At 37.6% G+C, this 14,959-nt stretch overlaps 1 protein-coding gene across 6 annotated transcripts in view; it reads right to left on the reverse strand.

Moving 5' to 3' along the window:
• FBXW7 (F-box and WD repeat domain containing 7) overlaps nucleotides 1–14,959 on the reverse strand; it is a 143,261-nt gene that overhangs the window by 75,023 nt on the left and 53,279 nt on the right. Inside the window, exon 1 of one of the 6 annotated variants that reach the window (XM_044430938.1) lies at nucleotides 6,170–6,619. The exons of the other annotated variants lie outside the window; for them this stretch is intronic. Within the exon in view, the coding sequence (XP_044286873.1) occupies nucleotides 6,170–6,316 (147 nt within the window). The 5' untranslated portion in view covers nucleotides 6,317–6,619. Of the gene's footprint in view, nucleotides 1–6,169; nucleotides 6,620–14,959 lie in introns of those variants that run through there. 6 annotated transcript variants of the gene reach the window in all.

Here is a 14,959-nt window from a genome sequence, read left to right on the forward strand (position 1 = left end):
CTTCCTAATGGCAGCATGTTCATATCCTGTTCAATTTTTAATTTGAACCAACCTAACAACTTCCAGGGACCTCACAGAAAACAGACTGCACACTACTTGTTGCATGCGTAACTGTGTACACCATGCTACCATACTAGCTAGGAATTAGTCAGTCAATGTCAGAGGTTTCACCATGAACAGAATACAATATAGATTTTCCAGTTTCAAAATAAAGGGAAAAATAAGCAAACTGTACTCAGAAGCTTGACTTCTTTATAAAAGTAAACTCTACCTTCAGTGAATGTCTATATCGCTTGCTAAAGTATTATTTGTACTATATGTTAAAGACAGCAAAGAAATAATTAACTTGGTTATGATATTTTAATTTCATCTATGCAACAACGTATTTTCTTATGTGATCTCCAAATATAGGGAGTTTATGAATACTTGAATACTAATACCTGTAATTTATACTTGGTATTTCAAGTCATTTAGCATCAATGTTCCATACCTTCTTACACTGTGTAATTTATATCTGACTGAATTCCTGGCATAGGAAAAGATGGAATAGCAAATGTTAAGGTCTTAATACACAGCTCTTGTTTGTTTCTTTTAATATTTGTTTGTTTAAAAGCTGAAAGAGTATCACAATTTGGAATACATCTCCCACTTCCATGAAAATGTAGCTTGTCAGATATTGGCACCAGTAATATATAGATGAAGCACAATCACACTGAAGACAGGTTTGCACCAACTTAATATAAATATATAAGAGCTGTCTAAAGTACAATTTTGACAAATACAAATTGAATTTAACAACAGAATAGAATCGGCAAAGTGTCTAAATTGGCAACAAAGTTAGAATTTCTAATTTGCAAATGAATTTCAGTTAGGTATGGATTTTCTAATCTTAAAAAAATTATCCAAATAGATAAAGAAGAAAATGGATGGGATATGTTTTAATAACTAGCAGCTATTTTTAATAAATAATGTCAAATCATTTATTCTGTTTTAATGCATGCCTGAAAGTGGAACCTAAAAACTTAGTTTAATATCTGAATACTACAGCCTCATAGAAGTTGACTACTGTTTCCCTGCCAAGGTCCCTAAGTGCTCCCTTATTCCACATGCATGGTAACACTGGGAAGTACCGTATTTTTCGCTCTATAAGACGCACTCCCCCCACTCAAAAGTAAGGGGAAATGTCTGTGCATCTTATAGAGCGAATGTGTGTGTGCCCGATGCCCGGGACGCTGCCGGGCCGCCTGCACCACGTGGCCGGCACACGCTCGGCGCGCGCTGCTCCACCCTGCCCCCTCCGGCGCAGGTGAGAGCTGTGCCGCTGAGGGGGAGCGGTGTGGAGGAGGAGGAGGAGCTTTAACCCGCCGGCCACACGGAGAGACGGACTGCTCACCCCCACCGCCCAGGAAGACCTGCTGCCACTGCTGCGCCGCCCGGAAGACCACCGCCGGCATGCTGCCGGCCCAGCTGCACCACACCTGGCCGGCACGCGCTCAGCACGCCCTGCTCCGCCCCCCTCCTCCGGCGCAGGTGAGAGCTGTTAATCACAGGTCAGTGTGTGTTTTCAAATGGCAACCCGTCTTTTAATGAAGCCCATGGGGAAGTGATGGGGAATGTGCCTGTGATTATCAGGAAGCTTTCCATGGATCCCTCCTCTAAAAACTAGGTGCGTCTTATGATCAGGTGTGTCTTATAGAGCAAAAAATACGGTATATAGATGATTGGGTAAAATACTGACCGTTCAGTTAGAAAAAACTATTCTAAGCATGCATTTGGAATACAGAGCAACAATCTGTACAGGAAACACAACAAGATTACATGGGACCAACAAAGAAAATTTGTGATGAAATTAATTGCAACAAAAGTGCTGTTAATGTAACAATCTAGGGAGAGGCAACTATTTTCCTTCCTAGTGAAAATATTATGAGAAAGTACCACACAACCTGAGAATGAGAAACTTCTCAAAATGGGTTGCTGAAGAACAATGTGCTATGAGAAAAATATGGATGGAATGAAGCCATGCTGAAGCAAATAGCCAAGATTGCCTGCATTCTAGTCAGCTGTTGCCGTTATCAGGAGAAGAAAACGTATAGCACTGCTATTAATAGCCATTTGGCTTTGGGGAATGTCTGCCATTTGTAGTCTAAGAAGAATCTTAAGTGTAGATTCACAGAAGCAATGCTGAAACACTAACATTGCCACTCATTATATAATTAATGAAGATTAAAACAACATGATTCTACCTGAGACTCAAAAAGCAAAGTGGTCGCTGAATTTGAAACTGACAGTTTCCGTTGTTAAAGCAGTTTGCTATTAAATATTTTCACTCAGACAAACCCACTATGTTAAAGAAGGTATGGTTTCTTCTGCCTCAGTAGCATGTGAACTTTCTCCCTGTCAAAGAACCTGAAAGGTCATCCCTCCAAATAGATAAGAAATGGGATAAGTAACCCTTGATGGCAGTCAGAGGAAACAAGAGCTGGTTTGCCTCACAAGCAAAGCACTTAGGGATTGCTGCTAAGTTACAGAGCATCACATAAGTAACTCAGTGCATTTAACTAAATTTAATGGGGAGAAAGGTGTCATTAGAATTCAGTTTCAAAACTCATGAGAGATTTTTCAAAAAGTTGTTTTGCAATGAAATAGTGAATACGAGTTGCTGTTCAAAAGGAACAGGATATACATGCAAATCCTTTGATTTGCTTTTATTTATTCTGAGACAATCAGCTAGGATCTCAAGTACAAATAAAGGCTGGCTAAAACAGCACACAAACAAAAGAGACCTGTATTAAGAGAATACAATTTACAAATAAAATGGCAGTTTAATGAGATGTAACACCAAAACTATGCTGGCTAGGGAAGATTAACGTCTTCATACAGAAAGCCAATAAAGCTCACATGGTGTTGATCAGGTTATTCAAGTTTAAATGTAAGTGATCAAACTGTACCATGGCACTTTCAAGATTAACCTGCAATGTACAACTAGTAGAGTACATTTATAAATCATACCCTTCTCATGGCTCTTTCTAGTCTCAATGTTTTCATGACACAGGAATCAAGGCAGTGAAACAAATGCCTGCAGCTATGAACAGATTTCTCAAGTGTGTAGTGATTACACTGTGAAGTCTATTTTTATCATTATGTAAATCTCAGACTTTATGGAATAGATTTTGAAACTCTGTAGCCTTGGTATACTACAAGTTGATTCAGAAAGCGTATCAGCCTTTTCCAACATGCTGCCCTCCAGCTGTGGGCACTATAACACCCATCATCCCCAATTAGTTAGCTAATGCTGGCTAGAAATCATGGGTGTTATAGTCTACCATATCGTTATAGCATCGGGCTAGATGTTTTGTGTACTTTCTTGATTTACCAGCGTTGACTCAGGAGATTACTTTTTCATTAGGCACATTTAAAAAAAAAAAAACCTTGAAATGTCATTGCATGGCCTTAGCACAGTTTTAGGCCGCTAAGTGCTGAATGTACGTGTGTTTTCTCCATTTATAGAATCGCCAAAACAATATCTAGCCCAACCCTTCCATTGCTTCCATATCACTCAACTGAAAGTTGAGAAAACAATATATCAAAGAAAAAAAAGTTCCACAACGGAAAACATATCTGCAAAAGGAAATGAACCTGCATGATTCTAGCAATATGTCACAGAGAAAAGCATCCTCGCCTTACAAGTTCCAAGCTCTTCAGACTATCTAACATGAAAAGGATCATTCCTTCCTGGGCGCAAATACAAATAGGCAATAATCCCAGCCCTGCATTTGAAAAACTCAGACAATTACACTTTCCAAAATACACTGGTGAAGTGGGGAAACAATTCCATACCGATCTGCCTACCTGTGTTACACTGTTGAACAGAGCAAAGATAATAAGCTGCTCTCATATTATTTACCATTGTGCTTTTATACAACCAAGTGAAAAAAAAGCAATTTTCATTTTGTGGAAGATTCTAGCTGCATTAATTATCTACCAGTATGGAGAACAGAGAGTGAGATATTTCGTATGAAGCATGTGGAATATAAGCAAAACTTAGGTAGTAATATGAGAAACAGGTCTCCTATAGTGATGGGTAAAACCACTGACATAGACAAGCTGCAGCTGCCTAAAGGAAGACTGAATAGGCATATGTAATTCTCATTATACACTTAAAATGAAGAGCAATTGGATAAATAGCAGCATACTGAAGTCACTTCAAGTTACCAGTAATCCGAGAGGAAAGTTACAGCTTCCAAAATCTACTAATATATGTTCATAAGATAACATACTCTGATGGAGATCCAGTAAACTGCCACTCAGTTTATCTACTCAAAGGAAGCATGCACCAAGAAAAGAAAGTTGATTTTGAAAGTTTTATTGTAGTGAAATTACTTGACCTAAATCAAGTCCATGCCATGCTCAAGAAAAGCAATGCAACTAAAAATTTATATTTTATTGTAAACCTTAAAGTGGAAATATATTGATGTCTACATACATTGCATAATACAAAGTTTAAATGCAAGAAAGATGTTGATATTTACTGCGATTAATTCTATCTTCATTCAACAATGCAAAGGCATGCAGTTGTACAGATTTCTTTGTAAGTCTACAAATTGATTTTCTTTAGTTGAGAATGCATATGCATGGATGTTGCAACAAGTATGAGCCTTGGGAAGCATTTACAAGTGAAATACATTCTTAAGATATTTAAGAATTATTCTTGTAATGCATCCATCCTTCTTAATATAAGGAAATGGTACCTCCCATTGAACCCCACTTTGCATTTTAAATGAAAAATTGCAAGCAGCTAACCAGTGTGTTCTATGACCATTTATAGTAATGCGCTCAACAGATGCTGAATATAACTAGTGCTAGAGACGCATAAGACATGAACTGTCAGATCTCATAACAAAAGTATTTTTACTCGCAAGGATTACTGTACACATTTGACTGGTAAATAATAATTGAGTTCAAACAAGGAGAAAGCAGGTATCAATCAAGTTGAGTTTAAAAAATTATTGATTTAGAGTATCAGTCAATTCTAGAACTAACATTTGCTTCCAAGTTGTTTATCATGCGACTTTTATTCAAGAGAAATTAAATTTTACTATAGAACCTAAAAGAAATGGATCTTCAGTTTTCAGAAAGTTTGCTGGACATAAACATCAACTTCTCTTTTAAAGTAAGGTTCAGAATTCAGGTATCAGATACACCTGGGGCTCAAGTCATTAAGCAATCTTATCTAAAATAGGAACTGGGTTCTCATTCTGACCCCTACCTCTGGCATTAAATACAAATATACATTGTTCATTCATCCTGTAAATATCTCAGAAAACTTCACATGAACTGTCGTAGTTCACAATCTCATCACTATTAAGGCAATTTTAAATAATGTCATAACAGAACATTTGAAGACTGTGAGTAAAACCATACCTCAATTAAGTGCTTATCCCTAACACATCATGTACTATTTTCCTAAGGAAGAAATTAGTTATTGCCTCAGAAGAAAGTTCTATTGAACTTAATAGGGCATGCCTCCAAGAAGGTATGTAGAGATTAGGTGATAATCCTACATCTGAAGGTTAAATGAAGACAAAGAAAAATGTAGATGGAAGGAAAGACAGAGGATGAAAAGATCTTATTTTCATAATATTATTTAACAATGCATGTTATCAAAAATGATATCAAAACAGTGACTGATTCCATACCATTATTCCAGCTCTACTAAGTGAGAGGTCATGCTTTCTTGTAATATACATTTTCAAGTGTATTTAATTTTCTTAACAGCATTATTTTTAAATGTTAATACAGAAATTAAATAATCAATGAATATATATTTTCAATTCATATCAAAAGTTACAAAGCATTCTCACAACAGCATTAAGATTTCTTATAAAGGCAATCACTTTTTTCCAATCAGGTACCCTTTCAAATCTTCTTCAACAGACTTGGAAGAAAATCTTTGAAAAATGCCAACAAGCGTGCCATACAAATGAGTGTCTAGCATATTCTTAAAATACACATAAACTACTATTTTGTTTTTTCAATTAAATTAGTCTCAAAAGTAAATATTATATGATTCTCATGGACTGAAACCACCGTAACAACATTATTATACTTAAAGCAGAGAAATGCAACTGCAGGCCTTCATATACAAGGGCACAAAAATATTAACACTTACCCGTCTACGGCAGAAAGGAAGGCCTTGAGCAATGATACTGATGCTAAATATCTTCATCACAGTTTGATGGGGCAAAGGATCTTTCGTATTTGGAAGATCAACAGAAACCAAGCCATGATTTATGGGCACTTTCCCTGGTTTTGACATTGTACAGTTCTCACTTGGTCCAGAGTTATTTGCAACAAAAGAACATAACTTTAAAAATATAACAAAAATGGTATCTGGTATAACTGATAATTTTAAACAAGAGATTCAGCTTTCCAAGGCCTGCTTTGCCTTTGTCTCAGTCTTATCAATCTCTTCTACCAAGTGTCTTGACCCGTCTGCTGCTTAGTGAAGTGCAAGCTATCCTGGTATAGACCAGAATTATAAACGACTATGCCGACAGACTGTCCCTGCCAATCAAATAGCTATTGGCCCACCCATGCAGTATCACTAACACATGCACTGTCAAAATAGGTGACATTAAAAATAATCAATGACTTGGAGCTAAAATACTCCATCTTTCTAATCAGCCAACTTAATAAAAGATAATTTTGATTGGAATTTTTTAAGAGTGAGGCAGAACTTTTACCACCTTTATTTACAACTTTGTGAAATAAAATAGGTGCGTAATCTCCCTTTAATTATCTTAATTTCTTGACTCACTCAGAACTAGAGAAGACAATATATGGAATTATGTTTCCAATTCATCCCTTTTCCATATTGATACAGGAGTATGAAAAGTTTCCATATTTAAATAACTCTGTATGTTTGGAGTTCAGAAATAGAGGCTATTATTCATTATGTATTTTTTCTGTGAACTGTATTCAAGCTCCAGGAAAAAATTTGCTGCACTTTTGCTGAGGGGATTGTCTGATAAAACTTTGTCAGTGTAAATGTGAAAACTGATTTTAGATGTGGATTGTTATGCAACTAATTAAATACCTTATTCACAGTTATAGCTTACCTAATCTGACAAAAAGATTAGAGCAGAGGTTCTAAAAAAACCTGTTGCTGTAGGTTGTGCATATGATGAACTGATCCAAGAGACTTGTTTGTGTTTTTATGACTATATCCATTTTAGGAGCAAAATTTGTTAGGGACAATACTTATGAGCAATAAAATCAACAGACTGGCAAGTAAAATATAATGTTTTGAACATGTTAGCCATGAAGACATATGCCTAGGGCACCTTGTTCATATTCAGAACAAGATTAATAGTCACAAATTTGACATGGGCATATAAAGCCATGGAATCTGCATATATCCCTGTCAAAAAAGACCTGGTATGTCCTGTCCAAAACCCCTTTTTAGAAGGAAGTCTGAGATTTGAGAGCTGTTGAAACTCCTGCTTCTATATATGCTTGCACTTTTATATTTTTCTGAGCAGCTAGAGTCTTGGAAAAGGATGGGAAAAGTGGTGGACACTAAGAGCAGTTAGGTCTAACCTACAATACTAAAGGATAACACCAAGAAGGAAATGTTCTACATGCCACTCCCTTCTGCCAGCAAAGATCCCCTCATGCCATTGCATCTCATCTGACAGCTTGACGTTTGAGAGTTGTCAAATGAGAAGCAATGCAACAAAATGACTAATTTGTAATCTTCATTTTTCAATGTCCATGGTCAGTGTTCTTTGTATTTTGACAAATCAAGAGCATTTAAAAGGCCAGGCTATCTATGCATTTTTGACAGCTGGAGCTGCATAACAATGCAACCTTGAAAAAACAACTTTTTTAAAATAGTTGCAAATCTTGGGCACAAACACAGTAATTAAAAAAGGGTGGGATACCAGTGTCAGCCTCTACAATGTCTTGCTTGGGCACTTTGAAAGGACTGTTGTGGGGTGTCATGTTGGGAAACTGAAAATGAGGAGCAGGCAAACAGGTGGAGTCATGGTGACCACAAAGTGGTTTCAAACAGGGCAAGGAAGATTCATGCTGAGACAGCAAATTATCTGAGAAATGGAGACTGATGGCCTAGTTTCCATCTGCCCTTTAATACAAGGGTAGCCTATCAATCGTAAGCATCCTTGTGTCAGTTTATAATGACACCAAGTTGTTAATATAAGTTAATAGAAGTTAATCACCATAATTTTCCAGGTACACTGTAAGTGGAGGTAGTTTAAGAAAAAGAAAAAAAATCTTATTTCTCATGCTGCTTTACCCAATGGCAAAGAGATCACAGAATTGATTTGGTGAATATAAAAAAAATGTGGTACAAGTCTGTATGTCCATTACTGAAAAGCAATTAACTTTAATTTTCACTGACATGTAGTAAATAGTTGTTGACAATAAAGAACAGTAATAATCAAACATATTACTTGCAAGCAAGGGACATTCAAAAAGTTGATCTTTTCAGTACTCTTGACTAATGAGCATTGCCCTCAAATGGATAAATGAGAGCACTGAGACACTGGCAATATTTATACTGATTTCTTACTCATCTACTACAGTCAGATTCTTGAAGTTTATGATATATTCACTCTGATGGAAAATTAGCTTCACAATTCACATATTTTCAGTGCCATCGAAAGATTTTACAAAGTCATCTCATGTCCATCTAGTAAGGGTAGCAAATGATTTTTTTCAAATACAATGTTGATTCTACAAGAGAGTTAATACTGCATGTACCCCACTATTGAAACAAGTTAAAATCTCAATATGTCTTCTCTTGCCATGTAAATGTTCCTGATATACATACTTATCCTTGTATGTTTCCTTTCTTCTTTTACTAAATAGCCACAACAGACGGGGAACTGATTGGGCTAACTAGACAATGGCAGAATGCTTTAATTTGTCCTGGTCAAGGTCTGGTTCAAACCACACATCCATACAGCTGCTATTTGCATTGGGACAGAAGAGCACACAGAAGTTAATGCCAACTTCCTTTCCAGGGTGACTAGTGAGTAGGAGGAAGAGATCCAGATCATTACCATTATCTATTTGTCATTGGTTGTATATGGTGCATAACCCAGAGACAGAGAGTCATCCAAGGACACACAGTGAGTTTCATGGATGTTTGCACTTGGGCCAACATTTTGGCCAATACACTACACTGGATCGCAGAGGTACAGAGGACAAAAGGGTTGAATACTTCCGCACATGGCTATTTAGTAAAGAAAAAAGGCAGGTTGCTTACCTGTAACTGTGACTCTTCAAAAAGTCACCTGTGCATTCATGCATATGGTCTCTCAACCTGTGTGGAGCCTGTTGTCAGGAAGATTTCATAGCAGAGATGGTTTTAGTAGAACTGCTCCCTGACCCCAGCATTTGGTATATATAGGAGATATTCCCTCAGTATACCAGCTGAGGGACCACCTTAGTGGCCTTGGGACCAAGGAAGTATGAACCTCAACCTTAGTTGAATCCAATATTAATATAGAAAAGGAGGTTAGATGAAGCGGTGGATGGGTTCTGTGAATGTACAGATGACCACTCTAAGAATGAAAGTTAAGGTGAGCAACCTGTCTTTCTTCTTCATGATCTCTATGGATCACACTATTGGCAACTAGCAAGCTTGCCTTTTATTCAATGGTGGGACAGTGTCATCCTTAAAGCACTGATGAAAGGAGTGCCCTAACAAAGGCACAGTCTGCTCTGGCATGGAGTTTGTAATGTTTCACAAAGGTCAATGGAGTGGACCAAGTGTCTGCTTTACATAGATACAGTGGAGGGATTTCAGCATGGAGAGCAGCTGACATAAGCATCAATTTTAAAGTGTACCTTCAGTGGCATCAGAAGCTGCAGGCCAGGGAAATTGTCCTCACTGTACAGGCTGCTAGTCTTTAAGGTGACAGAGGGTGAGAAATTTCTGGGATTGACAGAAGGATCTATGCATGTCCAATGTGTGCAGAGTAGACTCCACCCAGTAGACATCACCAGGTATATGAAAAAAAGGCCAGTAAAACAATTATTTCGATTCAAAGGAAAAGAGGAAAGGAGAGACAGGTGTGGGCATAGCATCACCTTATCTCTGTGGAAAATAAATTATGGGGGATTCACCCACAGAGCACATAATTCTCTGGAGCATCAAATCAAAGTAACTGCCATCAGAAACACAACCTTCCAGGATAGTAAGCAGAGGTCAACAATCATCATAGGTTCAAACAGTTTTCTCCTGAAGGTCTGTAGGAAGAGTTGGAGGAGCAAGTTCTTTAGTCCTTGAAGGGGTGTGAGAAAAATGACAACCCCTGGATTGGGTCACAGAAAGGAGACATTGCTGCCAGGTAGGCAAAGATGGCCAAAGTTTTAAGGCCCTGCTGGTATAAGGAATTCAAGAACAGGAAGACTTGCTCAACCATGCACCAATTTGGATCAAAATCCTCTTGTGATGTTAAGGTAGAGAAGATTCTCCATTTTGCAACAGAAAACTTCCTGGTGAAAGGATTCAAAGCCACATTCAGAATTTTAGTTCTTCTGGAAGGGTGGAAAGGCTCCTCCATGCAAAGGGAAAAGAAAGCCTCTGTCCAGCTCAGCAGGAAGGCATTTCCCAGACAGCCTCTGTCCTGCCCTGCCTGAGAGCAAAAGCCACTGCATACAGCATTGCTCTGAATGGTAAATAGGTCAACATAGTTCCCTATGCAAAGAAGTTCTTCAGTGCTTCAGTGTTCAGGTGCTATTTCAGTATTGATATTTCTCCTTCTCTGAGTGTTGGCCAAGGTGTTGCTGGTCCCAGCAACACAGATCACTGTGCATGTGGTGCTTCTGTTTACCCACCAGTTTCATCTGAACAGCTAAGTCAGTCAGCAATATCAACCAGGTACCTTGTTCTTGGGTTTACACAGAAAACCACTGTGGTGTTGTCTGTAGCAATCTGAATAAGATGGCTACATAGGACCATATGGAATGCAGCAAAAGCCTTCTTCACCACAAGCATATTCAGATGTTGATAAGCTTGCAAGCTTCCTGTTGCCTGGATCTTCAGAGAACTGCCTTGGGCTCACCATCCAGGCAGGCAGGAGGCATCTATCATGTCTGCAAAGGCCAGACTGGGAAGGGCAAATGTGATTCCTTTTGCTAAGCTGCAGTGGCATGTCCACCAAACAAGGCTGGATTTGATTAATGTTGGCATCCAAAGATGTAGTTACTGAGGGTCATCCATGGAATGGTAAGCATGGATGAACCAAAGCTGTGATGGATGCATCCAAAGCCTGGCCAGTGGTACCATCACAACCACTGCCACCATGAAAGCAAGGAGGTTTTGAATCTGGGAAAGAGTGATAACATATTTTATGTGTAACCTGAAGGCTATCTCAATGAGTGCCATCGCTCTTGTCTCTGGGAGATACACTACTGCTGAATCTAGACATGCCCCAATGGAAAAGAACATATATTCCAGCAGGCTTTTGCCTATTACATGTGGCCGTTTTCATTACACCTATGTTTCATCTGTGGTCTCTGCCTTTATATTTCACGGTTTTTAAAGTTTTACATTATGGGTTTAAATTATTGCAAACTGCTCTGAGTAGTGCATGAGCAACAGAAGGACAAAACAGAAATCTTTAAAAGAACAGCAATAGCTAATGAAACCTAGATGTAAAGTCTTCTGATAAATGATTAGTATCTTCCTGGAAAATATCTGAACACAATCCAGTTCTCTTTTCATATGGAGACCAATGTACCAGGATTTCCTCACAGGACACATTAGGGTATGTCAAGTGGTGTGGTGTTGCTACAATTCACATGGCACAGCAATAAAATGGGCGACACTAACATCCAAAACTAAACAGTACACACACACACATTCTGTTACACCTGTATGGAAAATAATCCAGAAACAACTTCTTGCAAAGAGTAAAATATATGATCAAGAAATGTATTATCCAGATAATTAATATATATTGTACACATGCAACTACCTGTTTTCAAATTAACATTTCAAGAACATATGTCTTCACTCCTACGTTAAGTATTTCAGAAAGCATTTCAGATATGTAACACAAACCCAGCTGCATCATCTTGCATTCTTCAAACATTCTAGAAATGTCAGGCTATAACATGATTTATCTGATGATTAAGTTTAACTCTTTGGTTGTCTCAGCATAGTACCAGCTGTTAAAAGAACTATTACAGTTGTTCTTGAGGAATTTGGTTGGTGACAGCTTCATTGTGCCCTGGTACACCTTTTAAATATAATATACCAAAAAACAGGCAAACACATGCATTCTGTCATACTTCTCTATATGAAAGGATCGTTAACAAGCATTGGTTTTTCAGTCTTTATATCAATTACTGGTGACTATAGGCTGGTTATTCACTCTCAGTCTAAGCTAAGTCACAAGGTTGTTGTTATGAGGTTAAAATGGAGCTGTGTGTGCATGTGTAAAACAGAGTCTTGGGTTCCTCACATGTGGAAAAGGGAAGAATCAGAGTGGATTTGATTTAAATAAAATCACTTTAAATCACAATTTAAATCACTTTTCCGTGAGACTAGATTTAAATCATGGTTTTCCACATAATTTCCACACATGCCTGTCCTACCCATAGGTAGGGGAACTTTATTAAAATATTCCAAAATGGGTCTCTTTTACAGCCTGCTGGCATTATACACTTTCTCCTCCAGGGAAATAATAATATGATATACGTCAGTCTATTCACAAAGATATCCAAAGGCTTGTGGAATATCCTGCTCAAAAAGGTTCACTTCCATTTTTATTGCTTGCCCCTCCTTCCTCACACTTAGCTTCTTGTGCAGATCTATTCCACTCCTAACAGTTTTCTTCTATTCATTGAATTTTCTGAAACTTTACACTTAAGTTAAGGACTTTGTACATAATTTTTCAAAGGAACAATGGGATTGAGGTCTTTTTCTCAACTCTGTATATTTATTTTATAACATTTCTGCTGTGCAGAAGAAGAATGTTATATTTGTTGAAACACATTCACAGTTTTGAGAATTCTAAAACCAAGCATCTGTGATAACATCTTCCAGATTGAAAAACTGTCCAATTATTTTACAGAAACCTCTGGAAGAGCATGACATTGTGAATGGATTAATGGAATTCATTTACCCAAAAAAAAAAAAAAAAAAAATCAACATTGCATGAATATACAGCCTCATGCTTCATAATTAAGAAATAAACTAATCTTTATTTCATGTTGAATAACATTTGGACTATAATGTATCTTAAACAGAAAACTATATTTTCATAGATATTTCCTCAAAAAGCATTGTATTTTTTAAAAATCCAATTTAAAGCAAAAATCCATATATATAGTACAATTTTAATATATAAAATATATAAAAATTGGTTTTTATCCAACCTAGGTAGACTATAAATGTAATGTAATTATTAGGGGCTTTTTTGGAGCTACCACATTATCACTTGAACATGGACAGTTAAGGTTCAGAGACTAACTTTTCCAAGGCTCCTTTGCCCATAAACAACAGCTCAGCTGTGAGCTGACCTCAAGCCCATGTCCAGTCTTCTATTTTTAGGGTTAGGTTTATTTCACATTTTTCCTACTAAAATATTGTATTTAAATATTTTATGAACCACTAAGAAGAAAGCTATATAAATCTGCTACATAAAATGCAAGTTTGAATACAACACTTGAAAGGTAAACAGACAAGACTAAATATGCAATATAATTAAGTATTACTATCATATTTTCCCTTACATAACAACATTCTATAGAAAATGTTCAAGGCAGAAGACTCCCTGCAAGGTGTCTAAGTTTCAGAATTATGGTATGTTCTATAGTGACTTGCTTCCATACCCACAGTTAACAGATATTAGCTACACTATTAACAATGATCATTATACAATTAAAAACACAAATTCACTAACACTGTAGCAGTAGCAGTTTTTAATTCATTTTGAGAACATATTTGACATAGTGGAAATATTCTGTACAATACACATAGCAAATGGAAAACAAGCCAATTGTTAAATGGCATTCACACAGTATTGGCAGTTTAAGCTGCATAATCCTGTTCAGCTGGCAAAAGGCATACTGGAACAGAATGTATGGGGTTATTTATAATAGCTTAAAATATGCAAAGTAAGGAATGTTTGAGCTACAAAAAAAGTAAAAATACAGGTAGGCTGAGGCACACTGAAATTCTTAAGCTGTCTTATTTGTTCTAACGTACTTCTGTGGGCCAAACAGGTATTATTACTACTACTACTACTACTACTACTACTATAAGTATTATTATAGCATTACATTTATACACTATCTCCTTCATTTTGCAAGGAAGTCAAGGCAGCTCAGCAGGTTCTCACCTCCCATTTTATCCTCACAACAACAACCCTGTGATAGTTCAGGACAGAAATCACCCAGTGAATTTCGTAGTCAAATGGGGATTTTATGTATTTATGTATTTATCCATTTATATCCTGCCTTTTTCCTCAAAGGACTCAAGGCAGCTTACATCATTCTCCTCCTCCATCTTATCCCCACAACAACAACCCTGTGAGGTAGTTTGGGCTGAGAGTCTGTGACTGGCCCAAAGACACCCAGTTGGCTCCACAGCCAAGCGGGGACTCGAACCCAGGTCGTCTGAGTCCCAGTCCCGTACTCTTAACCACTACACCACACTGTCTAATCCAGATGTCCTGGGGCACAGCACATTCCAATACTCTGATTACTATGTAAATATCCCCATGCGGTCGTCATGTGTAAGGCAGTCTTGGCTCCCAGAGCAACACAAACACAGAGACATTTCAAAGTGCCAATCAAGTAAATTCAACAACCAGACCAGAGTGCCAGGCATCACCATCATGGTTGCTACTGTTAGAGGTAGCATGGGGCAGTGCCCCTTTGCCAGCAAGATCCCCTCACAGTAGCTGGGCATCCAAAA

This window comes from Varanus komodoensis, unplaced genomic scaffold (genome assembly GCF_004798865.1).
Source record: "Varanus komodoensis strain SLA01 unplaced genomic scaffold, ASM479886v1 scaffold21, whole genome shotgun sequence".
NCBI classification, from domain to species: Eukaryota; Metazoa; Chordata; class Lepidosauria; order Squamata; family Varanidae; genus Varanus; species Varanus komodoensis.